Source organism: Strongylocentrotus purpuratus, unplaced genomic scaffold (assembly GCF_000002235.5).
Source record: "Strongylocentrotus purpuratus isolate Spur 01 unplaced genomic scaffold, Spur_5.0 spur5_contig_861, whole genome shotgun sequence".
NCBI classification, from domain to species: Eukaryota; Metazoa; Echinodermata; class Echinoidea; order Camarodonta; family Strongylocentrotidae; genus Strongylocentrotus; species Strongylocentrotus purpuratus.
This window is the reverse complement of record NW_022145570.1, coordinates 1,895,550-1,923,207: the sequence shown is the minus strand read 5'-3', so window position 1 is coordinate 1,923,207 and position 27,658 is coordinate 1,895,550. Positions and strand designations below refer to the sequence as shown.

Below are 27,658 nucleotides of genomic sequence, written 5' to 3'. Positions count from 1 at the left end.
TACAAAATATGAAAATGTTATATACAAAATATTCGGATCTCGTACTTTAACACCAACAATCCACAGTTTGGGCGACACAAAATGTTAACTAATTTGCTAAATATCAGTAATTCGGGGGAGAATGGGGGGGGGGGGGGGTGGTTAATGGAAAATTTGAAAATATAACTGTAGGGTCATAGGTCTAATATTTGTCCTTTGCCATAGAAACATTTCTCTTTTCATTATAATTTCTACATCCAATTTTCATTTTTATTACACTATCTTTTAACGTAACTATTTTGAAACGGCAAATAAAATTCTTGTGCGTACAAGTATCAACATCAAAATCACATCCTTTGCCGTAGGTAAGTTAAATGACATATTGAATAACCATGAACGATGAGGATGACATTCTTGAGGGTCTGTAAGTTGGCAGGAATTATTTGAATTCTTGACATTTGAAATTCAAACATTTCTACAATACAAATTCAAATAATTCTTACCATTCGACAAACTCTCATAAATTGTTATCAGGACCAAAATGTAACGTATGCACTCTTTGTGCAAACTATGACACATACTGGAAAGTAAACTTGGATTATAGAAACAATATTCTGATTTACTTGAACAATTTATTGACAGCGGCAGATTTTAGCCATTCACTTCGCGAGCTACCGATTATAGGCGTACTACTAATGTCAGTTCCAGGTTTAAGGGTGTAGACTTAGTATACTGATTTACGGAGCGCTAAGTGCAAAACTCCCTATTCCCTAATTTAAAAAAAACAATAGTTCTGTAACTAGATGAAGAAACAAAATTCATTTCAATATGAAATTAATTTACCGGTATAATTTTTATTTTATGACAGAATATTTTTCGTTTATTTTGGTAAAATACGACAACAGTAATTTGTATAGAATAAAGATCTTTACACTTGGCGCTCCATACATCAAGTGGACCAAGTTAAACAAAGTTTTAAACTAGTCCACCTTCAAGAGTATAAGCCTTTGACTTCACGCTTTCAGTGAGAATCGAAGACGATGTTGTTCCTCTTGAAGGTACTAACCAGGGCGTTTGCTGCATTCAGGCGTTTCTTCAACATGTAGCATACAATGCCCAGTATAGTGATTACAACGAAAGCGAAAGCGGCTGTCCCCCAAAGGCTATAAAACACGAAGTTCGAGTCCTTCACAGAGTCGCCCGTGTCGCCTGCAGTCAGTCGCTGTCCTCTCCGTCTTGAGCCGGTGCCTGAAAACAAGTAAGTGACAAAAGTTCAGGAAATTTAGCATTACGATTTACGATGTAATCAAGTTAGAATATGTTGATTGATCTACTATTACCAGTCTCTTTTTATGTAACAGATTATATCATGCTTTGTGTGGTTTTGAATAAAATAAACTGAACTGAACTGAACTGAAACGGAAGGTGTGAATTAGATCAAGCATTTGATCAACTGAGGATTGACGGAGCTGAATGAACTCTACACTGATATGGAAGTGCGGTAACTAAATCCAGCTCATAGGTGACTGACGACAAACTTGAACAAAGGTACAGTTTAAAGAGCAACGTCCCTACTGTTAACCAATCAGGGGCCATCTATACAAATTGATTCGATTATAATTATGAAGCCTTAACTGCCTGAATCAAGAAAAGAATTTGCCGGAGTCTTTGGCAGATGGGTTTTGCAGCAACCGATATTCGTTATGGTCAGCAAAATGGCAACGGGGTACAACTCGACTCAAGGGGGAAGGGGGAGGTAGGCAAGCAGCACCCCCCCCCCCCCCCCACTAAGTATTATTTAGGGTACGCGTATGCATGTTCCCTCCCTTTGAAAGCACCCCGACCCCCTAGGTCCGGTGTGTAAAGTCAATACGGGTGGTTTTTTTTTTGTGTATTACGAGCCGGACTTTGCTGCGTGGAAAATACCCCTTTACCGGACATTCTGGGAACATGAATGCGTTCCCGGATTTGGGGGGGGGGGGCGGGGCGGGGAAGCCCCCTAGACAATCTTAAAATATTTTAGTACATTTTAAGAACAAACAAAACATTGTGTCCCCCAACTGTTCCCCCCTCCCCTGCCGAAAAAAGCTGACAATTCTGAAGGACTTTTCTTCTCAAATAATTTTAGAACTTTTTGCCGGTCAGAGGTTAGTATTTGATTCGCCACTGTATAAATGCTGGATGTCACTGTACACGTGTATGTGTGTTTACTTACTTCGTTCGAATGTGACTAGAGCGTTGAAGCCCGTCTTCATGACCTCAGAATCTGAGACGAAAACGACGAGGATTTGATTACTGGTTGACGTGATAATGTCTGTCCATTCAAAGCCACATCGTTTCTCGGTCAACTGAGTAGCCTCCGTCGTATTCCCATCAAATATCTAAAAATTGAATAATGAGTGAAATAGAGATTATCGACAATTCCATCCCAGTACAAAGCAGTTCCTAACATTGGATAGATCTTGTTCATTGGCCTCGTCTGGCACAGTAGAACTGGCATGAAATGGCTCCAAAGAGGAAAACTCTTACTACTCCATATCATTTCGGGGAATCGAAAGGGAAATTGTAATAACATTACAAAAAATATTCGTTTGATAAAGTAATAACTGATTATTATATTAGAAGCATATATCACACTTTACCGAGTGAAATTGTTTCAAGTTAAGTATTCGGTTAGTGTAGAGAATTTCTAGGGAGCAACTGTCAGAGGAGCGAGTGTCGTGCATCCGTTGAAAATGGCATAGCAAAGGGGTGGGCGTTAAGGTGACCCCCTCCCCCAGGTGCCCCACAAAAATGTCAAAAATACCCCTCAAAAAGGCAATCGTTCTGTTCTCTTGTAATTCGTAACACTACATATTACAGCTCTGTAATGAATTAAAATGTCAAGTATTAATAATAGTCAAAATGCAAATTCGTCCTCGGTCGCTACACTCTCTCACGGAATATTGAATGAGAGTGTATGATGAAACGTGCTTCACCACAAAAGACATCCAGTACTCTCCTCTTCCACAAGTAATGGTGACCCCTTAACCCCCCCCCCCCCCCCCTCCCCCTGAAATTTTTAGGCTATGTCTCCACCCCTCGGGAAGCATTGCCTTACCTGAACGTAGTCAAACTCGCAATCGGGTACCTTCTCGACCATGAAATCGCGCATCTGAACATTGATGACGTTTCCAGGCAACGCCTTGTAGTGCCACCTGCACTCAAGAGAAGGTGGGTATTTACCGGGGTACTTCGGGGACTTTAGGGTACCTGGGGACATTATCGTCTTAGTGCAGTTGTATTCTGGAAATTAATGATACAGAACATCATTATGTCATCAGACAATACCAACAAAACATTTCATTTGGGAAATAAAAGGCTACGTTGTAAAGTCACAATCCGCTACAAAATTGACAATAACCTAACATTTAATATTATTTGGAAAATAAACAGTTACTTTTGTATCTGATCTGTCACATGACCTGGACAATTGATGAGATCAGGGGAGGGAGGGGTGTTTCACAAAGCCTTTTTTTCAATGACAAATGACAAAAATCAAGTGACAAATCTGCTGATAACCAATCAGAAGCAAGGATTTCACTAGCTTATAACAAAAACTGTCATTTGTCATTGATGATAAGTTTTGTGAAACACCCCCAGTTCATCTAAAATGATATTCTGAAAATGAAATCTACGTTTACAAAATCATAGTATCCTATGGAAATAGTGTACGAAACGGATGAAGGGCACCTATTCGATGAGGGAATATTGTGAAAATAAAAATTTGAAAATAGAAACAGAGTGAGTAATGATAGAGAGGCAGAGGTATCGAAAGAAAATGTGAAGATAGCGAGGTGGAAATACTTAGAACATCGTAAATAATGAATTGCATTTACATTTAAGGAATACATTATTTTAGATGTAATGAAAAAAGAGAGAATTTTAAGCCTACTTTAGAGGGGAAATTCAAACGAATGGAAAAAAGCAACCATTGAAAAAAGAGAAATACGACGATAATCAGAGGTCAACGAGAAGAAATAGCCAAGACCATGAAGAGGTCAAGAGGAAATGAACAAGAGAATGGGAGAAAGATAAATAGAGAGTTATAAATGAAGGGGTGATCCGGGTTCGAAATCAAGTCGATGCGCTAGTGTCCTTTGGTAAGGCATTAATCCTCATTACCAGGTCCCTCGGAGAGGACCTAAAGCTGTCGGCCATCTGGTTGCTTACTAACAAGCATTTATGTTTTCTTAGCAGTCAGGTAAAATAATCACCACCACCATAATAATGTGGGAAATCCACCGTAATCCATCACCGTAAAGAGAACATGCGATTAGAAGAAAGACGTAATTTTATAACGATTATGAAAGAACACAGTCGCATCTGCTTTCGGAAAATCATCCAAAGGCAATTTCAGTAGCATTGTGCGTCACCTATTGACATGTGTAAAACATGGCAAAGTCGTGTTTAAAGAGAAGGTTGAGCTCTGGGATGAGGTGAAACATAATTCGTGAGCGTTATCATGGTATTATGCAAGTGTGGTAGAACATCAAATAAAATACGTTCCCTGAAAACATTGCTCTTCCAATGCATTAATATTCTAAATATGCATCATAAGAATCGGAACGGATTTATATGCCATGTGTTCGTGTAGTATATACACCTTTCTGTGTACAGTGCTTGTAACTTAACCAAGACTGGGTCAAATTTCTTATCATTTTTGATAATTCCAGAACCCTGCAGTACACACCAATACTTATTATGCTTGATTTTTTGTTTTCATAGGTTTTTATTCGTTTCTCTCAAAGAAAATTGTACATTTATAACATAATACATTGGATACAAAATAACAAAATAATTTAACATAGGTCTTTATAAATTTACCAATGATCTTTTACATTTACATACAAAAGTTACACCTCTTCATTTTCCTTTGGAGACAACAAAAAAAAGTTGATGATCAACCTTTTGTGATCGATTCCACTACATTTCTTTCGCAATGCAATCGCATGAACAGAACTCAACTTAATCTGAACATGATTTCTATGGAATGTACAACGTTGTCTTGAAATTGCCATTGAGGTGATTTTTCGCTAGTAGTTGAGGTCGTGCTACGCGACCATGACAGGGAACGCAAAAGAGGATAAAGCGAGAAAGAAGGTAGCCTTTTACCTGGTTCATACTCGAGAGTGAGCGCATATTTACGAAGATGGGTAGTGTAGAAGACCACTTTAGCCTTAAGACTATGGAATCGCAACTTGTCGCCTTTCGTGAGCTCTGACAGACATGTGTTAATGCTGTCGGGTTCCTCAGCAGCCCTTTCCCTGTTCTTCTTTCGCTTCCTACTTTTTGCTGGTTTTACAATCAGCATGCCCCTCTTTCCAAGTTTACTGCAGTCTTCTGTCCACGACTTCACACTCATGACGGTAAAGACGATGGTGTTGGAGTCGGGGGCATCCAGGTTGAGGTTCCAGACGAATTTGACTTGGTCGGAGTTGCGAGTGGTGCTCGGTGAAATGAGCATCCCGATGTGATATGTTATCTCGTCCTCTCCGACTTCTGTAGGCGAATCATAAAAAAGGGAAGAATCAATAGCGCATCTAAATTTATAGTTTACCAAACCATTGAGGTTTTTCTATTATTTTGAATTTATTTTCAGAACCCGAAACATTTATCAAACAAGTCTGGGTCCCACCTTATCAAGATCGGGATTGGTCTCCAGGCTCATACTCATAGAATCTAACTACGCCTAATTGTCGTCAGTCGTAACAGGCATTATTTGGGCCTACGTAGGTAATGTCGCCATCGAAATTGCGCCTCGTGTGTACAACAGGCATATATAGTAAAGGTATGTCGTTTATAGGCATATGACCTGGGGGTGTTTCACAAAGATCCTGAGTCGTACTTTAACTCTAAGTTGGAGTTAACAATTATGGAGAGCCATTTGTAGCCTTAAGATGAAGTATATTCGAAAGTGAAAATTTAAGTTTTTAAGACTTTTTATAAATACACATCAAGGAACATAACATCTCCTTGATAATAGAAAATAAAAGTGATTTGAATCAACATTTTATGACTTTCAAAATGACTTTACAAAATATTTTCAAAGATGATAACGGCTTTCCATAATTGTTAAGTCCAACTTGGAGATAATTTCAAATTAGGATCTTTGTGAAACACCCCCAGGCCTACAGTTCACGAAAGAAGGGCATCACAACTTACCTGGGTAGAATCTGTAGGTGAAGTGGGATACCCCGGCCTCCTCGGCTTCTTCATGAGTTAATTCCTTGATAGAGTATGCTTCAACACCCAGCGAGCAATTCCGAGTGTCGTTCAGCCCAACAACCGTGTCGAAAGCTCCACATTTCATCGGCTTTCTCGTCCTGACGCATGCCTTGGCGCACTCGAGAGAATTCTCCACTGTAAAATTCCTTATGATGCTCTTGTAGCTCAGCCGACGGAGAAAATGCATGTCAAACAGCTTCAGTTCTTCCTCTATTGTAAATGAAATGATGTTACATAGATGGAGAGTGAAAAGCTTTGCTTTAGGAAACGGATGGCATAACAGTTTTTACAGAACTAATTGTCGGTATTTGCTTGAAGATTTTCCTGAAATGGTATCAGTGTCCGCAAGATAAATTTATTTGTCCAATACCATCAGGATATAATCCAGTCCGTGCGTGACGATTTTTTCTGTAAATCTTCTATAAAGTTTTTTAAAAATCTGTTTTTCCCAATGTAGGCCTACATCGTCGAACTTAAAAAATACTAAATTACAGTCGGCAGGGCACTTCGTCATGTAACTTCAGTTCTCATCGTTTGATTACTATTTCAATAGTTCAATCTACCAAATATGTAAAAACACTAGGTTATGAAAATAAACATATGTATGATCAAAGAGATGCAGGAACGATGGTTACTTTTTTTTAATAAGAATTTGTAGAACCAAAGGGACGTAGGACCAGTGGAATTTAGGGGAAACAGTTTCCACTACCTACGGAGGAGCACAGATGTGGGAACTATGGGTTGTAAGACGAAGTGGATGTAAGATCAGTGGGACGTACTGGAATGTGAAAAGTGGCTCATACGACCAGTAGGAAACAAGAACAGTGGATCGCAAGACCAGTGTCAGGCCTACCTAGAGTTCTTAGACAGATTATATATGTGAAGTATGGGATATAGAAAGAATGGTTTGAATTTGGTGTCGGATGAAGAACAGTGGGTTGTAAGACCGATCGGACATAGAATCAATGTGACGTACGAACTATGAGATGTAAGACCTAATGCATGTTGGACCAGTAAGACCAGATGGAATGAGGACACATGGGAGGAAGCCAGCCTAAAGCTATCGGGATGTTCGACCAATGTGACGCACAACGAAGGAACGTAAGACGAATTGGACTAACTTACAATGGGGCATAGGCCTATCGGACTAGTGGCATCTAGGACCAAATATGACGTAGGTCTGTCTCGGCGTATGGTCAATAGGGCGTAAGAAAGGGTCGAAGGGAAATTATTGGACAAGGAACCACTGGGATATAGGACCAATTGGACGAAGGGCTATAACTCCTCCGTACTTACCACAGTAGAGTTCATCGGTGGAGAGCATACAGTCTTCACGCACGTTACATCGTCTCCAGTAATCAATGCACCAACCCTCTTTGCAGCTAAACTGATCATCCCGGCAACGTGTTGTTTCTGGCAAGAATTAGAAGAGACAATTCAATCAATCAATAATCAATAACTAAATGAATGCCTAGATGTGAAGAAAAAAAAATGACTAGATATGTCTACATTAACAGATAAATATGTATAGAAATAAATAGTATTATTTAATCAATTATTATTAACAATAATTGTAATACCAGTTTCTTAAAAAGCATAATTTACTGACCACTGCACTTACAGTATTATTATTACCCCGGTCACTTAATTCAATTGCTATTCTACAAATTAAAGTGTACATTCTCCTCTCCCTGGGGAATATTCCAGCTGATTCCCTTCCTCACGGACGCGCACAACCACGATGACGTTCGCATCTTACTAGGTATCCGATTGACATCTGGGTGGAGAGGAGCAATGTAGATAAAGTGCCTTGCTCAAGGACATACGTGTCGTGCCGGGGCTCGAACCGACGACCTTCGTAATTTATAATCGATTGATTAAACCACTCGATTATTAAGATACCTTCAAACGTCTTAAACCCTTCCATTTAATATTCTGTAGATGTATCGGATTCGTGGATTTGATCTAAAGGAGGCTGAACTTCATAATTGGAATCTAACTATTTACCTACACGTCTATCCGTCTCGTACTTGGAAAGGTTAAGGATACTCATATTGAAGTGGATTACATTGGTGTGTTTTAAGAAGTCATATTAAATATGTAGCAACAAATTGAGACATGCAGATGGTCCGATATTTGCTCAGTCGACACTTTCACCTGAAAATATCAAATCAAAAATAGAGTGTACTCCTAGCTTGCGACCGGGTTTAAGGTTAGGATTTGGCTTATGATTAGGGTTAGGTGAGTGGCTGGTCAGGAGTTGGAGAAAGTAATTCGTGTTTAGGTCCGTTTGCACATGACGCGAGAAACTGCGGCGGTCAAAAGCGTCATATGTGAACGACCCATTATTGCCTGGCATTGATCGCGGAGAAAAATCTCGCCAAAGTATATGTAGTATAATATTTGTTGATATCATGATTACCTTCATAGGTCATTCCTTTTTCATAAAAAAGGGGAGGGTGTTAACCCTATAGGTACTTACGGGCTTCGGGGAGACGGTTACTGAAAATCGGTTCAATCCATTCCTGGTAAGCGATGACGTTCTGGAAAACGTTTGGAAAGTCTGGGCTGCCGCATCCATTACCACCCAGTACAGTCCCGGCTAGCCACCATTGATCACCTCTCTTTAACACAAGAGGTCCTCCACTGTCCCCCTGGCAACGAAAATCATATCTTAAGGGTAATTTCGTTGTCATTCTGAAAGCTTTAAAAAAAAATCACCGAAAAACGTACAAGTTGGACAGTGCCATCAATGTCAACTAATCACATTCCCCCACCATCTCATCTAGAGCGTATGTATTATATACTCCAAATAATATCAATACTAGCGACTATTCTGATGATAATGACGATTATGATGATGACGATGATGATAATTACAATAATAATGATAATGATGAGGATAATGATAATAGTAATAAAATGATAATGACAAAGATAATAATGATGATAAAAACATTAAGAGAAGAAGAAGAAGAAGAAGAAAAAAACAATAAAAGACAAAACCATTACATTATTACTATAAAAGATAATCATAGGATTATAAATTTTGAAGAATATCATCAATACGTACGACCGATTGACGAAGATGATAACAATATTAACAATAATGTTGGTAATATTAATAATCACCATCATTGTCATAGTGATAATGGTCGTGACTGATAGAAATAGCAGTATAAGCATGTAATACGCATAAGGTTTTTTCAGGAACTAGGATTTCTTAACTAAATTAAGTTAAACTGACCCAAAATGGCGTTATTGACTAAACGATATTTTGAAAAGTAAGGAGGGAAAAAATGAATTGAGAGACGATTTGTAATAGGCCTTTTCCGTATTCGGAAAGTTGTCCACCCCTATATCACAGAAACGTCCCAATTCAGCCCATTTTAAAAGCCCGTACCCATAGTGATTAGTTCTGTCAAAAATTCATGACCTTATCTATTTATTGGTATGACTTCATTCAAACTTTTCAGCTTCTTCTCTTTTCTTCTAGAGTAGTCTGGTATCAAGATTGGATTTCCCTTTAATGTATTCAGTGACAATGATGTCATGTCGACGGGGGGGGGGGAGGGTGGAGAGGGCGTGGACGAGTTTGGGACGAGTTTGGGTTCCCGTTCCTCTCTCTACTTTCTTTTCTCCCTCTGTTTATCTCTTTTTCAACTTATTAACCCTCGTTATTCGATGCACCGTTAAAGGGATCCGGTAACTTTGTCTCAGATTCTGAAACTAAATTCTGGATTTAGCTCAAGATGCAATGATAATTATAAACCTTTAGGTCAGTCAGGACCCCCATGACTTTTACAAGCCGATCGCCTGTCTGATTATCAAGATATTTATGATTGGAATTACAAATTTTGAAAACCGTTCGCATGACGGTTTTCAAAACACTACAGTCTATTGGGGAAAACGAGTATGGTAAAACCGGTCACTCAAAGATTTTTTTTACTTTTTTGAGGCACTTCTTGATCATTTTGAAGCGCAATTTTTGTAGGGCTTCAATATTACACCATATCACAGACACTGATAACATGTAGGGCCGTGTATCTCAGATTTAACATTGTTAAACGATCCCTTAGCCCCTTTGCTTCCCGCTGCTGCGCCAATGTTAAAATTACCGGAAAATAGTCATGAACTTGGAGGTCGAGTTAGTGAATTGGTTCACAGCACGTATGTCAAACCCATGGGGACTTTGAGGCACTGTTTCACACAATACCTCTCATTCGCCTTCAACATTTCCATAGGAACGTACAATGATGGATTAAAGGGGGAGACATATGGGACGCATCCCCCCCCCCTTTTCCCGGTGGAGGGGGGGGGGACAAAATTGCGTGCCTCCTCTTCTGCGGAAGATTGGAGTTTTTTCTTGCTTTTGTCAAAGAATATTCAGACATAAATATTCCTTTGAAAATCAAAATCATAGTACACTTTTTCAGATGTACCCCCCCCCCCCCGACCCATAGAATCCTGGTTGCGCCAATGACCCACATATCCGTAAGACATCTTGTAGACATACTGGCAACCGATTTTGAAATCTTGTATTTCAATACAAACAAAACAGGAAATATGATTCAAACTATCGTCAAAAGTAAACACAGTGTTTATATACAGGGTCCTCGCCCATCGCAATAAAGTTCATAAAATTCAAAGTTTCCTTACTTGTGTGTTATGATGGTGAAATACAAGTCGAAATGTTTCATGTTGTCCCATGCATGTACTCGTTGTTACGATCTTGTTGTTGTAGTTAATGTCATCCAACTTTAAATTGTGTATGTACCTCTCATCTATTCATGATGTAGAGTTATATATTCGACACATCTTATGTTCCATAGAAATCATTGGCATGTTCGCACATTTTAAGTAAGTGACGCACACGGATATTGAAATTGCCTTTATAGGTTGATTTCTCGAAAGCAGTTGCGATCGTGTTTTAAGAGAATAGGGTAAATGGTTGTAATGTATTCATGCGATTCTATATCATCGACCGGTAAAGGTTAAGGGAATACATTAATGATCATACTTACACCACATGGTCCTTTCCCTCCTTCTACAGGTGCAGCACATATCATGTTGGGTGTGATATTATCTTCACCTATGTACATGACCCGACATTGCTCATGGTCTACCATAGGAATCTCCACTTCATGCAAGGTTTTAGGAAGTCCACCTGTGGAGCATAAAGGAAAGGAAGGCACAACTGACGTTTAAAGAAGAGCCAGATTCTGGAAAAAGGTGAATAATTACAAATGAGATAAGGCTTTGTCATTTTTTCATATCAGTTTGGTAGAAAGTCATAAGAGAAATGTTTCCTGAAAAGGGTTTCTCTTCAAAATATGACCAGAAATAACTTGAGTGCGAGGACCAAACAGCCATACCAGAAGTGTGTAGTCCAATGTAGGCTGAGTCAATTTCATATCAATTCTAATAAATTTTCTTATTCAAGGATTTTATTCTGATAACTGTCACGTATATATGTTTTAACACTGCCCCGTGAACAGAGTGCAGTAGGTTTTCATCTAATTCCTTAATGAGCTCATGTGGGGTCCCCAAGGTTGAACCTTCGGACCATTGCTCTTCTGAGAATTTATTTTATAACCATTTATAATTATTTTTAAATAAGTGAATGAAAAAATAAACATTTTTACTTCAGTTTTTTTGCTTTGCAGACGGTACGTGAACGAGACGTTGCATACAACCCTAATCTTGTTCTAAACTAAGGGCATGTCAAAGGTTGATTGTAACTTGATACTTGATAGCCACACCAAAGCTGGAATGCGACGAAATACGAATGACAATTACATGTAACTATCTTTTTATTAATCATTCTATCATGCTCGATAATCGAATGGGACATAAAGCCTGTCTGCACTAGTTTGGCCAGGAGGGGTTAGACCTCCCCGCATGGTCACTGACCGGTGGTTATCAGTCACATCAAATCAGCTCTCAATTAACATAAGAAAAAGGAGATCATGGGGGACCAACGGGTACCGCTTAGGCATTGTTTGCTATATAGAGCGCGCAAGTAGCTACAGGTAGTGCAGTCCCGCCTAATATCAACATATACCTTGCCAAATCATGATCCTTTTGAAGCTAATTCAAGCAGGTGGTATTATTTACCGCGCTTGCATCTGGTATTCAATCGACCTGGGTCGTTGATCTTTTATAAACCCAGCAGGATTGGAAGCCTAACGTTATTCGAAGAAAAGTCTTGGCATGTGTACAAGTTCCCAATGAAGGATGAAATTGAAAGATGGAACCCCGTAACGGAATAAAAAATGTATACCTTTCGATTTGTATAAGAAAAACAAGAACAAAACAAAGTACGCAATACAAACGTACAGAGAAAGAGAAGCTATAAGAACCCCTGGTGATATTTGATTGAACATGTATGGGATCAGCTCGATAGTTGGTCGATGACCACGCCAAAATATTTTGGCTCATGCTGGGTTGTTATTTATCACAAACAAATATCAACATACGCCCAGGCACAAAACATTTTACTTCCATTTCAAATCATCATAATTGACATAAAGCAATCGAAATTCATAGAAACCTGAACAACAAGTAGTGTCTCAATAGCAATTTAACGCAACATATTAACACCTATACAATTTCAAATTAAGAGAATTTTAAGAGGGAGAAAAGTTTAAAGCCCCACTGCACTACTTATAGGTACTTGCGCCCTCTATATAGCAAACAATGCCTAGTCGGTGCCTGTTGGTCCCCCGTGATCCCCTTTTTCTTATGTTAATTGAGAGCTGATTTGATGAGATAACCACTTGTCAGTGACCTTGCAGGGAGTTATAATCCCCCTGGCCAAACTAGTACAGATAGGCTTTAAGATATCAAGATCAGTCTCACAGTCGGAGTTATATAAATACGATTCAAATCCACATGGCGAATTTTTACGTACTCCGTCCGCCTATAGCTATAGTAACCGTATCTTACTTGACAACGCTTCACAGTCTAAAGGAATTCTGTTCTTACCCATATCTTGTTTGGCGCCCCATCCGGACACCCACATGGCTGTACCAGGTTCATAGATCTCTTCCATGCCTTCCTTGGCAAGGCAGATGGTCTGGACATAGTCTGTCAGCTCGAAAGGTTCCGCTAGGTGCAGGAGGGCGAGATCAAAGTCGCTGATGAGCGTAGAGTAGTTCGGATGAGGAAAGATTTCAAGGACCTCCTTGACCTGCGTGTATCTCCCATCGGTGAAGTTGTTGAGGTGGATGCTACCCATCATGATACTGTGTCCCATTGGGTTGTTCAAGTGGGTGCTTCAGGGATAAGGATATGAAAAGAGAAATAAGTCAAATCCATAGTACACGATGCGTCACCTGCATGCATTGGCGTAGGTCTGCGTCAGTGATTGAATGTTCCGGGACCCGTTTTACAAAGCTCTTTTCACTGACAAATGACAAAAATCAGTGACAATTCTGCTGATAACCAATCAGAAGCAAGGATTTCAGTAGCTTATAACACAACATGTAATTTGTCATTGATGACAAGTTTTGTGAAACGCCCCCCTGGTCTTTGCCACGTCATGTGGGAGTGATATCATGTACAGTGCAAACAATGTTTCTAACATCTGCATGGCGCATGTGTTACATGCCTTCTCAGATATATATAACGCAGATGATTAGGCAACTGAAGTGACGCCTTGTGTGCAACGGACAAAAGAACTTGAGGAAGGGAGGTGGTTTTAGTCAACAAAGAGCGACTATCGACTCTCGTAAGCCAGTCAAACTATAGATAATGGGTTTCAATCCATCTCAGATTGATGACTTTGTGCTAAACCGTCGCATCCCTGTGCCACTGACTTTCGTCTGTGCCTGTGAAATAAGTGTGTGCCTGTGGAATAGTTTTTGGCCTGTGCTGTGCATTTTCTGTCTGAATGTCCTATACTAAGTAGCGCGGTGGAAGTGTCGCCCCCAGTATAGTCAGTAAAAGGAAATAAGAACAATACGTCGACGGTTACATGCGCTATATATATATGTTCCGTCTACGTCAATTTTGTTGTTAAATCCCAAACCTTGCGCTAAGCCATCGCATCCCTGCGCCATTGACTTGCATCTGTGCCTGGCGAATGCTAGTATAGGATTGTCATAATTATGCATTATGTGCCTGACTGTATACCAAAGACCCTGGTCCTACTAAACAGCGCAATGGAAATGACGCTGCGTATGCAACCGGTATACGGAAAGAAGAATTAACGCTCTACGGCTGCATGCGCTACTTACATGCAATGCGATGCAGTCAAGACCCAGTCCTCTACGATAAGTTGTCCGCCGCAGAGAAAGGAATCTTCGTACAGCAAAGCCACCTGCCACGGCCATTCTCCCGCTTGGGCTATGCGGCCTCCGGTGATCATTAACTCAGGAGCCAGGTCTGCTCTCTGGAATCCACAATTTGTTGTTTCTGCGATAAAGGTGATAATAATAATAATGATAATAATATTTCTTGTTTATCCAGGGTAGTGTCATCATAATTAATTGATACTGTTCTCCCTGAGGGCCCTGCAATCATAATTATTACCCCGGCTTTAGCCGAGCTATCATGAAAAGGCGCTCTAGCATTCAAGGAATTTCCTACTTCTGGATACCCATTTACCTCACCTGGGTAGAGTGTGGAAAATGTAGATTAATGTCTTGCCAAAAAACATTAGTGCTGTTACAAGGATAATGACATAAACAAAAACTATTATCGATGATCCTAATGATAATTTTATTAATGGTAACAGTAAAACCGGTAACAGTAATGGTAGTAAAAAATATATTTACAATCATTTCCATAATGATCATCGTCCACATCATCAATACTATTATAGTTTTTATCATCTTCATCATAATCTTCATCATCATATTCATCATCGTCATCACCATCATTACCATCAAATCAACACTACCATGACCACTACCAACACCATCAACATCACCAACAACAACAACTCATCAGCAACACCCCACCACCAACAACAACAACCATCATTATCACCATTATCACTACCATCATCATCTTCATCATCGCGAACACCATCATCTCCACTACCATCACCACTGCTACTATCACCATCATCATCATCGTCGTCATATCTATCATCATTGTCGTCGTCGTCTTATTCATCATCATCATTATGACCATCATCATCGTCACTGTCGTCGTCGTCTTCATTATCAGCATCCATCATTATTTTCACCTTGGTAGGGTCCTCGGCGGCGGGCCGTTGAGCACTGAAGAGAGACGATCAGACAAAGAACCGCTAATAAGCTTGGCACAAATCGATCCATGACGGGTCCGTCCTTAACAAGATGAAGCAGAATTTACTGGTATCTGTTGGGAAAGAATAAATGTTTGGTTTGATCATTTTTAATGGTAATCAACTTTGTTAGTGGATAATTCACTTGATTTAGAATTAAAAGTTTGTAGCCAGATTTAGTAAAGAGTACGTTCATAACTCGGTTCGTAAAATATAAAGACAATGCATTTCATCTACAGTTTTCTCTCGTGACCCAGGAGTTCAATACGTACCTAGATAATTCTTAATCTATTTAGACATGCTAAAGGCATTGTAAAGAAGGATCGAAGTTATGACAATTGGGGGAAATATATCAAGTGATAAAGGTAAATAGTGTATGGTACCAGGCTTCAACAAAGACAATGAAATTAATGTCAAGGATCGATGGTCATTATGTCTTCCATTTAAGCACAAATACAATTGTGTAATGTTTGATTAAAACCATTAAACTATTATTCGAGATCCATGGTAGGTCCATTGCTCCCTTAAATAGCTCTTAAAAGAGGATAATGTCTGCTTATCCGCAAAGTGGAATAAGAAAGTAGAACAAAGAAAGAAATAGAAATAGAAACTAAGATGACTAAATAAATAAGAATAGCAACATTTTGAAAGAATTAATCAGATTCATTTCATTTTAGTCGGTTAAAAGTAAGAGGATAAAAATCTACCTAATACAACTGTAACATCAACCTATCCAGCACATGCAATATCTTATTTTTATGGTTGTATTGTATCCCGCCTATAGTAGACAATGCAAACAAGTTAGGAGCAGGCAGGAACCATCCCGATGGAAACATTCAACACCCCTCCCCTTATTATTTGGATAGCTGAATCTGTAATTGGCATGGCAACAGAAGTCCTGCTGATATCGGCTAATATTGGGATCAGAGTCATAGGCACGTTCTGATTGTGACCTCTGTAAGGCCACATGCAGGCTACATTCATGTCAGCTCTCTCCCAGGTAAGTTCTTGCAGGTAAACGACTCAATATGAAGGCAATCTAGATTTAAAGGTATAGACCAGTTTTGGAAACGCCCCCCCCCCCCCCCCCCCTCTCAAAAAAATGAAACGGAAGCCCTTATTACCAATCATGTGAAAGAATATGTTTTGACTAATACGTGGTGTTACAAATTTTTACGGGAAACCGCCTACTCATTGATATATTTGGTAAATTATTGTATATATCCGGACTGGATAGATATAACGTAGTCCCATATACATTTTTCTGTGAACAGTGCTTGTAACTTTACGAAGACTGGGTCAAATTTCTTATCATTTTGATGATTCCAGAACCTTGCAGTACACACCAACACATATATGCTAGGTGATCAACCATATCTGATTGATTCCACAACGTTTCTTTCACAATGCAATCGCACGACCAGAACTGGTCTATACCTTTAAGTGTGCAGTATTTCCAGTTCTTCATTAATTAATTAAGCCTATGCCCAACTTTGTTTGTTTTCTTTTTCTGATGTGTGGTTTTTATACGGCATGAGACTTTCATAATAGCAATTTAATGAAGAAAAACAATAAGATCAACTTGATTTTTAAAGTCCATTTAGAAGTTGATCCGATATGATCCAACGTCAAGTGATCTCATATTTATTTCGTCAAGAAAAGATCATTGTATGAGTTAAAGCTTTAGATTTGATTGTGCTTGATTGTGTTTCAGGTTGATGTCAAGTAAATTTAGGAGTTCGACAAGTGTTGGAAGTTGACCACGAGGCAATAATTGTCGCCTTTGGATCCCTAATCGGTTCAAAGGTTAATGCTTTCATACGAGATCAGAATGAGTTAATCTTATCTACAAAATAAAAAAATTAAAGCTAAATTTAAATTCAAAGAGATTGATTTTAAAAAGATATACCCTGCTCGAGTCACCCATAAAAGTTCGCAATTAGTTTTTGTCAACTGGGCTTCAATCAATAATTACATTCTTACATGTCGAAAACAATACCACGCACAGCTAGCAACAACAACATAAGTACTAAAACAAAAACAAAACATAATCGCAAAGACATTCAAGAAATAAAATTAGAGCGAGGCTTCCAGCCTATTTAAATGTTCAACTATTACGATTGCTTATCAAATAAACTGAACATGATTTAAATAGGAAATACCAGAAGTGCTCGAATCCGCCTAAGTTTATTTTTTGAAAGGCTATCGACATTGCCTCAGGTTGATTTTCTGAAAGTCTTACCGATTGTGTTTAAAACGAAACTTATAAGCTCTTCAAAGTAATCAGTAATAACATGATTGATTGGGACTTGATTTATGGACGTTGATTCAAGCTAGTTCCTATTTTCAAGAATCCTTGCAATAGCCTACAATTCAACTTGCATTAACGTTTTCATTGATGATTTCTTATTAATATGATTAAAGTGTATGGAGCCTGACGGACGATGGGGCGGTATTCAGGCTGGCATTTCGGGGCGTTTCGTAACAGTACGTAACAAAATCTGCATTCGTTACATCCGAGAATTTGAAATATTGGCTACATCGTAGAAAACCGCAACTTTTGAAAGCTTTCTTAAAAAGTCGCAACTAGTAGATGATGAATCTACCAGCATCCGTGCATGGTGCGTTTGATCAACCTTCAAATCCTGGTCTCCTCACCCAATCCCCCCCCCCCCACTCCCCCAAAAAAGTCACCGACATCCATGTAGGTCAAAGGTCTTAGTTTGTATGTAATCCACTACCCAGCTTCCCTTCTGCGATTATAAATAAGACAAATAGGACTCAACATGATGACTATGTCAAGTATGAGAAGTCATTGGGTGGGGTAATATATATCTGTCATTCCAACTTTTGCCGATTCGGGCAAAAACGAATGATCAGGTGATTCTTGAAATCCAATTTAATTTGACTCTGCTTGACATCTGGACGATTATTTGTATTGAAAGAAACTTCGCGTTTCATTCTTATTTCTTTACAACGAAAAGTATTCCTACCTTTATCTATATTCAATGCAAAACACTGCTTTCTTTGACCACTTATACCGAAGATATCCGCATGTATGCGCCGGCCGCAGCCCCCGCCGCAGCCATCCGAATGGAGCGTCAGAAAGCTTTGTCACAAATAGGTCGTCCGGTCGCGGCCGGCCTAAACGAAACATCCACCCGCAGCCTGCTGCATCACCACAACCAGCCAGACGAAACCTTTATAAACTACAATTTAATTCGTTACTAGAGATAAAAATTAATATGAGGTCTGTATTTTTCTGATATGCCTTTATTAATAAAGAGACCAGTCGCACCAGTACCAAAGATGTCCGTTACAATGCTCAAGTTTTTATATCATCTAGAACATACACATTTCCTTTCCTAAAACAGGGTCTAATTATACCAAGGGTATATAGTCCATCAGTACTGTTCTTCATGCGGGACACGCAATTACCCCCAACATCGCCAGGTACCCCTTTTTACAACTGGGCCAGGTAAAGAGGGATTACATCATGAGGGTAAAACGCCTTGTCCAAGGAACTATATGCACCACGCGAGGATCGAACCAATGACCTTACGTATGTGAGTCAAGAGCCTTCATCAATATACCACGGTGCCCCCTCGCATTTACTATAATCATGTGCCAACTAATCAATCACCACCGCTCACCCAAACTCCCCTCGAAAATTAGGTTAGACCCTCGACACACCGCAAAACCGACTCTAACTGTTTGGAGTTTGGACCCACCGATTTAGGGTTCTGCAATTTTCCTTTCGGTCTTTAGTCGGTCTCGTGTCGGTCCCGTTTGTCTGACAAATGTATTCAATTTCCTGTCCGCATATTTGAAAAATATGAGCACCTCTTTCCTTTTTTTTTGGAGGGGGGAGGGGGGGGGTGAAAATGGCAAACTAGGGAAATCCTTTTTTTTTTCTTTTTTCTTCTTCTTCTTTTTAGTTGATGGAAATTTTGGGAAAATGTTGACCCTTTGGCGAAGGTTCTAGAACCTGATTTTATAAATCGATACTCGGACTACATTTTTCTAGGGTAGCCAAATTCAAATGCCACGGACCACTGCTGGGCGTAGTGAGCTTTATAAGCTAATGTAATTTGTTTGAAAAATGTGCCCTATACAAAATCTTTGGATATGTGAATAGGTGAAAAAGTCTTGAGAGCCGAAGATGGATACACTATGAAAATAAAAATTCTTATCTGTGATGGATTCTCTGATATGTAATTCTTGATAGAAAAGCTGGCTCCAATATTTTGTTTTCCTATTCGTAGGTACGTTTTGTAAAACTAAATTATTACTCGTATTGGATCTTGAAGCTACATGTACTTGTAAATTCTGTCTAAAGCTTGTCATTGTTATTAGGATGAACTTTTCTTTTACCGTTTATTGATCGTTCAATAAAAATCCGATGTCTTGTTTCTATAATCATTTCTATAACAGGTAAATACTGACAAGAAATATTTCAATAATTCTAATTTTTCTGCATTTTTGCAGTTGACCGGTGCGTGCAACATTGTTGTACGTACTTTTAGCTCTGCTCCATGTTTTCTGTTTAAACAAATTCAAGGGAATTGGAAATCCACATTTTTTGAATATTTTGGGGGGATCGCTTCCTTTCCTCCAAAGTTGAATCCACTCTATAATATCACAATCCGCTCGCAAGTAGCGGTTAAATTACTCTCTTGAGAGCAGGCACGTAGCCACGGGGGGCACGGGGGTTTGGGGCACGTGCCCCAAAACATTTTCCAAGAACGGTTGAACTTTTTTAGACCCCTTTTTTTGTTTACCTCGATCGATTACAATATGTGCCCCCCCCCCCTCCCCCCCCCCCCCCCAAAAAAAAAACCCATCAAACTCTGGCTACGGGCCTGCTTGAGAGTGGAATCCACTATTGTGAGCATAGACTCGTGTACGTTGAGAGAGCACGTATCATAAAAGGGATAACAATTTACGCGATGTTAAATAAAACGTTTTTGACTTGCTGCATCAAATGGGATTTTCCCACCATTTGCAATCCTTCTTTCATCGAGTTCTCCCGTTTTTCAGCTGTCATGTGACTTAAAGAATCCCGCTGCAGAAGTCATGATTTTCAATTATCTAGGGTTGAGATTTAACCTGCCATGCAGGTCGAGAGCTGATTGAATTAACCTCGAGGCATTCGGAAGGGTTAAAGAAAAAAAAATCTTTAAAGAAAGAGATCAATGCTAGATTTCCAGTTATAAAACGCTATACCAATGAATATGGAAGAAGAGTTATGTGCGCCCAACAATTCGACGAAACTTGGCATACGTTAATACATACAAACTATTAATGCAATGGTATTTCTGCTGGAGTTTTCATAAGTTGGGGGTAATCATAACATAAAGTTTAAGCTTTTGTAAATCTTGGTAGGCACACCCCCCCCCCCCCCCCAAACACTAAATAGTTTCGAATTGGGGCCGTGTGAACAAAGCAATTGAGGAAGATTCTTATTATTTGAAATATATAGGGCAGGGGCGGAACAGGGAAAAAAAGGCCCAATTCAGAAAAAGATCTCTGGCAAGCAGCCATAACAACAACGATATGACAACAACAATGACAACAGCAGCGACAACATCAACTTAACTTCAACAAAATGTTTCACATTTTCCGGTACATTCTGAGTCTATGATTTAAAAGAAAAGCACAAAAATCGCCAGCAACATATTTTTTATTGGTGTGAATAAAGTACGCACACCTGAGTTTTAAATAGGCCTCTGATTCAGAAACCAGATCATGATATTTAATAAAAACTTAAATCAAATTTAATCCAAGAATGTCCTCCTGTGGCTTGACCTTTGACACAAAACGTCAAGGAAATAGTTTCAAAAAACAAAAACTATTGATAAAACCATAATTTTTACCCAAGCTGTTTTGAGAAATCTAGTTTAGGGCAATTTCATTGCGTGAATATTATATCCCATAGAAATCGATACGTATTACGTCACTGAGAGCACTCGCGCACAAAATTGTGATAGACATGGCTATTAAAACTGCCTTAGTTTTGTTTAATGGAAAGTCTTTGCCGTCATGGTTGTGTCATTAGCTAGGTTTAAACTCATGAAACACCAGCTATTATATCCCTAAAGTAGTTATTCTCAAGGATTATCGCTTATGCAAACGAGAAATTTAGTTGTCAAAGCGTTAATAACGACATTTTATCAAATATGTCGACATTTCAGTGAGAGCAAAATATAAATTTCGACGGTCAGCGACGGAAATTAAAGGCTAGATTCGAATAAAGCCTAGGTTGTATTAAGTAGAAATAAAACTGTTCCCCACATTGCTCAGCATTCGAAAGAATTAAGTCGGGTCAAGTACTTATCAGACGAGAAACACATATTGTAGAATAATGAGGATAACCCTGAGAAATACTCTAAACTATACAGATTCACGTATGTTTTTTTTTCTCTGGAAATTAGATCAAGTTTGTGACCTACTTTGACATTCTAGGTGACTACTTGATAAATGGGTGTATGTAAAGCGTAAACCTAGTGCTGTAGCATCTGTTTTCTGTAGTTTGCAAGATGGATTTCCAAATATTATAAGACGTGACACTTCACCCCTTTGACTATTGAAATTGGAGGGTGCATGGCGTTTGACCTAATTCTTAGAAGAAATCAATTCGTTTAGTTGAAAGTGCTGACATGTCAAAGTGTTTTGTTTAGTTTTTCGTGAAAAATACAAAGTCAAAAAAGTGTTAACACTTTTGAAAATAGCTAGTAAATAAAAACAATAAATGAGCGCCCTGATTATGGTCAAACATAACTGGGCACATCAAAACATGTCTAAATAATAACTTGTAAGTCAGAAGGGAGAGTGGATACAAAAGTATCCTCAAGTTGTTTAGCTTTTTGTTCTTGGGATGTTCACCTTTGTCAATGTTCTTCTGAGTATAAGTCAAACACTTTCTATAATGAATTACATTTAGGGGGCGTCAATTTGTAGGTGAACAGGGTGACATTTTAAGGAGGCGGGGGCGGCCATTGTGATATTTAGGACAAGGATCCAGAACTTCTTTGAACTTTTGTCCCGAATTCACGCGTTTTACAAACCAGGTTTGTAAAAAAAAAATAAGCGTCGAAACACGTCATATGACGCACATAAACCTAGGTTTGTCGACAAAACTCCTTTGTGAATTCGGGCCAAAAAGTGCGTGGTTTTCGCATGAAATCACAAAGCGCCCGATTTGACTGAAATAAGCCTCGAAAATATATTGTGGTATCCTGTCATCTTGTTTTCTTTTTTTAATGGAAATATCTTTTATCATCTTTTAAAAATATTATCATGAATGAATGTACTTCAGAATCAGTTTCTATACAGTTGAACATTTCTTCACATTGCATTCCTATTTAAGCAAAAAGATGGAATGTGCATGTTTGTTGAGTAAAATTGTACACAACCTTGGGTACGTGTTACCCAATATTTGGTTACATACCAAACAAACATTCATGCTCCCCTTTTTTAAACCAAAACGTAGGTAAAAGTTTACCCAGCTATTTTTAGAGTGTTTTGACTGAAGAAGAATGTTACTTTATTTTGATAGCACATTTGTCTGAGTAGGCCAACTAAAGGAGACTTATACAGTAGAAATCGGGATAAAGGGGAGGGGTGATGGTTCAAGCCGAGCCAATAATAATCATATACGGTAACATGGAATGTTCCTTTCATGTCAACAAGCACATTTGAAAATCAAGATCCAATGACATATCAACATGAACTGAACTGGCATTCCAAGACCTTCTTACCTGACCCAGTTATATGAAGAATAAAGAACATGGTAGAAAATGGAACAAAAACGACTTATTCCTAGCTTTCAAAGGGAAATTCAAAACCGTTTCCAAGGGAAAATGAATTGATTGAATTCTACATCAATCTATCCACAATTAATTGAACAAGATGGTAGCATTTCAGTTACCGGGGAAAATTATTATTGTTGTTTGTTTTGTTTTGTTTTATTTTCTCCATCTCGTGAAAGGGGCGTAAAACAATCAATGTGGTATCAAGCTATATGTACAGTGAGTACGAGATGCAAATCTTTTAATGTTCCCAGTTTGGCAGTCACATTCATGGTGAGGTTTTCAAAGAGGCCTTGAACTTCTCAACTTGTTTAAAATCTTCTCGTCTTCTCCGGCCTCTATTTCTATTGCCTCAACGAAAAAGTCTATTTCGTCGTTGTAGGCAATTTTCCTTTATCTACCTTTTTTTTTCTTTCTTATATCTTCTTCTGCATCATTAGCATCATCACCACCATCTTCTTCTTCTCATTCTCCTTCTCATTTTTTCTTCTTGATCTTGCCCTTCTTCTTTTTTCCTTCATCATCATCATCATCCTCGTCTTCCTCTCGTAGTTCTTTTCCTTCTTGTTCTTGTCCCGGCGGGGGTAAGGGGGGGGGGGTAACTCACATATTAAGTCAAACGGGGTTGTGCCGCTCTCATGGGTCACTTTTTCACACACACAAATCCCAAAACACGGGTCCCATTTAAAAACAAAAATATCACTAAACATGGGTCCACTTTGTCGAAATTTAAAAACAAATATTTCAGGTTTTTGCATGGCAAACACCCGAAAATTGTGAAAAGTGTGCCTTCGTTTCGAGAAAAATCCTCCAAATGACCCTTAAAAAATGGGTAGGGTTTCGAGGCTTGAGCGGCACACCCCGTACAAACCAAATCTTCGTAACCCCCCCCCCCCCCTCCCTCCCCCTCCCGGGGATTCTTGTTCTCCTTGTTCTTTTTCTTGTTCTTTTTCTTCTTGTTGTTCTTCTATTTCTTCTACGTCATCATCTTTTTCCTCTTTTCTCCCTCTTCGTCCTTCTCCGTCCCCTTCTTCTCTTTTCATGATAAATCTAGAGCAAAGATCGGGATGTGGGGGCCGGGGCACCCACTTTCAGATTGGCTAATGCAATTATTTCAAGGCATTTCATTTGTCGTGTTGATAAAAGAGTAAATACTTACCGTTCTACGATTTCGCCGTCCGGTGGAAAATCATGGAAACTACAAACTTGCCAACCGCAATGACTCCCTCGACGAGCACCAAGCTCCTGAATATTCGAAACGCCCCAGCGACAACGATCTCCTCGACGACTGAGCGCAAAAGCTGTGAGAAACAGAGCGTCTTCCCTGCCAGCAGGATTAGAACTGAAGTAATGTCTGGAATATCATGGCAGGGTCTCTATTTTGAGGCCAGCACTATAATAGCAGGGGGCTGTGTGCGATATATCACTTGACTTTACTGACCCTAAAAGTTTCTCACAACAACATCAACGTGAGAAAAGAGAAGAGAGAATTTGGTGGAAGAAAGGGAACGATTGTGGTGCTGAATAGATAGACGGAAGAGAGAGAGAGAGAGAGAGAGAGAGAGAGAGAAAGAGAGAGAGAGAGAGAGAGAGGGAGAGGGAGAGAGAGAGATGGGAAGAATCATACAAAGAAAGGGGAAGAGTGGGATAAACTTGAACACGAGAATGGGATGGGGGTAAAACAATGGCATATACAAAATACAAAAACGGAAAGATAGAAAAGGGGAAAGTATAGAGTAGTGAGAGAGAGAGAAAGAGAGAGAGGGGGGCAGTGGCGTACGCAGGATTTTTTTCAAGGAGGGTGTTTGAAATTTTGGAAATCGCGCCAACCGATATTACGCTCAGGTGGGGGGGGGGGGGGGAAGGGGAGGGTAGTGAGCATCATTTTTTTCGGGGGGGGGGTGGGGAGGGGGTAGTGAACATAAAAAATTGCCCCTCAAATGTGAAAATCGCGCCGACCGATAGTGCGCTCAGTGGAGGAGGAAGGGGGGGGGGGGGGGGTAAGGAGTATTCGTTTTTTCCCAAAAAAAAATTGAGGGGTTTACCCCCCCCCCCCCCCAACACCCCCTGCGTATGCACCTGGGGGGGGGGAATTAAATATTGAGAGTAGCAGGAAAAAAGGTGAGAAAGATAACATGTGGGGTGAAAGAGCGGGCAGACGGTATTTAGACAAACACGATGACATGCGGACAGTACATGCAAACATTACTTTAACAGAGATTAACAGATGTAATAGAATGAAGAGAAAAAGACACAGAGAAGAGCCAAGAAGAAACGAATGTGTTACAGTTACATTTCTAGTGTGCATCAAACTATAAATATGGTTAAGAGATATAATGTTCGAACAACAACCTTGTTAGGAAGGGAAACACATTTTTGGGGTGTAAAATTATGTATGTCAAGATAATCATGCATTAGAATACAATGTACTACCCCCCCCCCCCCCCCAAGAACAGGAGAAAACTTATTCATATTGATTCGTCAGTTTTCTAGAAAGTTTCTTGAAATTTGTACCACGAAAGATTTCAGTTTGTGCTTCAATTAATCAAATCTAATCTTCAGAAAAAAAGAAAGAAATATATATATATATATATATATATATATAATCTTCAGGACTTCAGAAATCATGTATTTTGCGTTTAAAATTCCGCATTCACTCTATTACACCAACCCCACAAGAAGTGTGGTTGTGTTTGTTTTTATTATTTTTTTGAAAATTGGCAAGACTTATCACGGAATAGTGACAGATCTATAGAGGGCGTTATACATCCGACAGGTACAGTAGTACTGTGTGAGCTCGTTCTGTCTTTCAAAGTTGCATAGCTTAAAATGTCAAATATTGTTCTACATGAAGGTCAAACGGAAATATGCTAATGGGAAAAAATTCATCCAAGAGTAGGACGGGAAATAGAGGGAGAGAGAGGGAGAGAGAGAGAGAGAGAGAGAGAGAGAGAGAGAGAGCGATAGAAAGAGAGAGGGGAGTGTGAGAAAGAAAAGGAAACAAAGAAGAAGAAAAAGATCCATAGGAATTATTGAGCAAAACCTTAAGAAGGGCAGCTACACCCCCTCCCCTAACACTACATCTATATTTCTTATGTAGTTGTGTTAATTTATTTATATCTCTAAATAAAAGTTATGCCAGGTAATAATATAAGAATGAAAATACAACAAATTGCTCAATTATACAAATGCCAATATGAGAACATTTACAGTGTATTTATTCTTTAATCTTTCACAAAGTTTCACATTGGTTAACATATGTTAACTGGTGAAATACTAATGCACAACATGATCGTAATATTAAGTCATTGCAATAAACAAGCTTTGTTATATACCATACTTCAACATGACTTACATATCAGTTTTCTAAATTATCAAAATATATGATTTGCTTTGATCTTGTCTCTTTTGATATAAACAATCAAAAATAGCAATCAATATTCATTATATCAATCACATTTTGGTGCATCAAATATATACAAAACTTATGGACGTGCAATATAGTATTATCCAACACATACATGTATCGACAAAGGCAATACAAAGAATAGGCCTTTATGTGAGTAAAAAATATATTATATCGTTGAGGTTTTTAAAGCACCTATTTATGAGTGTTCAAACTTAAATTTAAGGATACCAGTAACTTAAAATAACATTTAAATACTTCTAAACATTAGCCTAACATTGCAGTTTAATTGAAACAATCTATTAAAGAAATGATTTTTAATGAAACTTGTCTCATTCACGTAAGTTGTACAATAGTTATAAAGTGTCTTTACTTCTCTAAAAAAACATGATCATATCAATTACATTTACTCCAATTCTTTTTACCATTCAGGAATTACTAAAAACGACATTTTCACAAAAATCGTGAACAAACAAAAACAATCTTGTACATGTTTTTAATAGTTATGAAAGCACTATACATGTACATATATCACAATAAATGTTCATCTTCAAATTGGTATTGCAGTCTTTTCAAACCAACATACCAAGTGACTGTAAATTGCATCAAATTTACTTTGACAGCTATTCATCAACAAATTACATCTAATCATCTCAAATTTATTCTAAAAAATATAGAATGTTCTTGAAGAAAACAACTTGTGGAGTTTGTGATCTTTTACTATCACTGCATTTAAGAAGATAACTTCTGGCAACAATACTACTTCCTTAAAAAAAAAAAAAGACAATATTATATCAGTCGTTTTTTTTATTGTGCTTAGAATACTTTCGTCCTGCGAACAGTCTACCGATGGACAAGTGCATAATAGGTTGTGCGGTGCATAATTATAGATTGTGTTGTGATTATTTTGTAGAAATCACTTATATTGTTTTTGTTGTT

General features: G+C 38.7%; 2 protein-coding genes and 1 long non-coding RNA gene across 3 annotated transcripts; all 3 read right to left on the bottom strand.

Moving 5' to 3' along the window:
• Window positions 1-898: 898 nt before the first annotated feature.
• Window positions 899-7,612, bottom strand: LOC115929588. Its single transcript, XM_030999091.1, has 6 exons — window positions 7,543-7,612; window positions 6,184-6,456; window positions 5,134-5,520; window positions 3,080-3,264; window positions 2,195-2,360; window positions 899-1,227 (listed from the first exon to the last, which is right to left on the bottom strand). Exons 1-6 carry the CDS (start codon window positions 7,568-7,570, stop codon window positions 1,001-1,003), a joined length of 1,266 nt encoding a protein of 421 aa, XP_030854951.1. The 5' UTR covers window positions 7,571-7,612; the 3' UTR covers window positions 899-1,000.
• A 10-nt stretch (window positions 7,613-7,622) lies between these two features.
• Window positions 7,623-11,309, bottom strand: LOC115929587. Its single transcript, XR_004066601.1, has 3 exons — window positions 11,271-11,309; window positions 8,729-8,900; window positions 7,623-7,659 (listed from the first exon to the last, which is right to left on the bottom strand). It is a non-coding gene; the product is annotated as an uncharacterized LOC115929587 (long non-coding RNA).
• A 3-nt stretch (window positions 11,310-11,312) lies between these two features.
• On the bottom strand, window positions 11,313-24,863 carry LOC115929838 (prostasin-like; the record flags this gene model as incomplete). Its single annotated transcript, XM_030999857.1, has 5 exons — window positions 24,473-24,863; window positions 15,443-15,576; window positions 14,487-14,664; window positions 13,234-13,523; window positions 11,313-11,413 (listed from the first exon to the last, which is right to left on the bottom strand). Coding segments are annotated over exons 2-5 (660 nt in total), but the record flags the coding sequence as incomplete, so codon positions are not given.
• Between the last annotated feature and the right edge of the window lie 2,795 nt (window positions 24,864-27,658).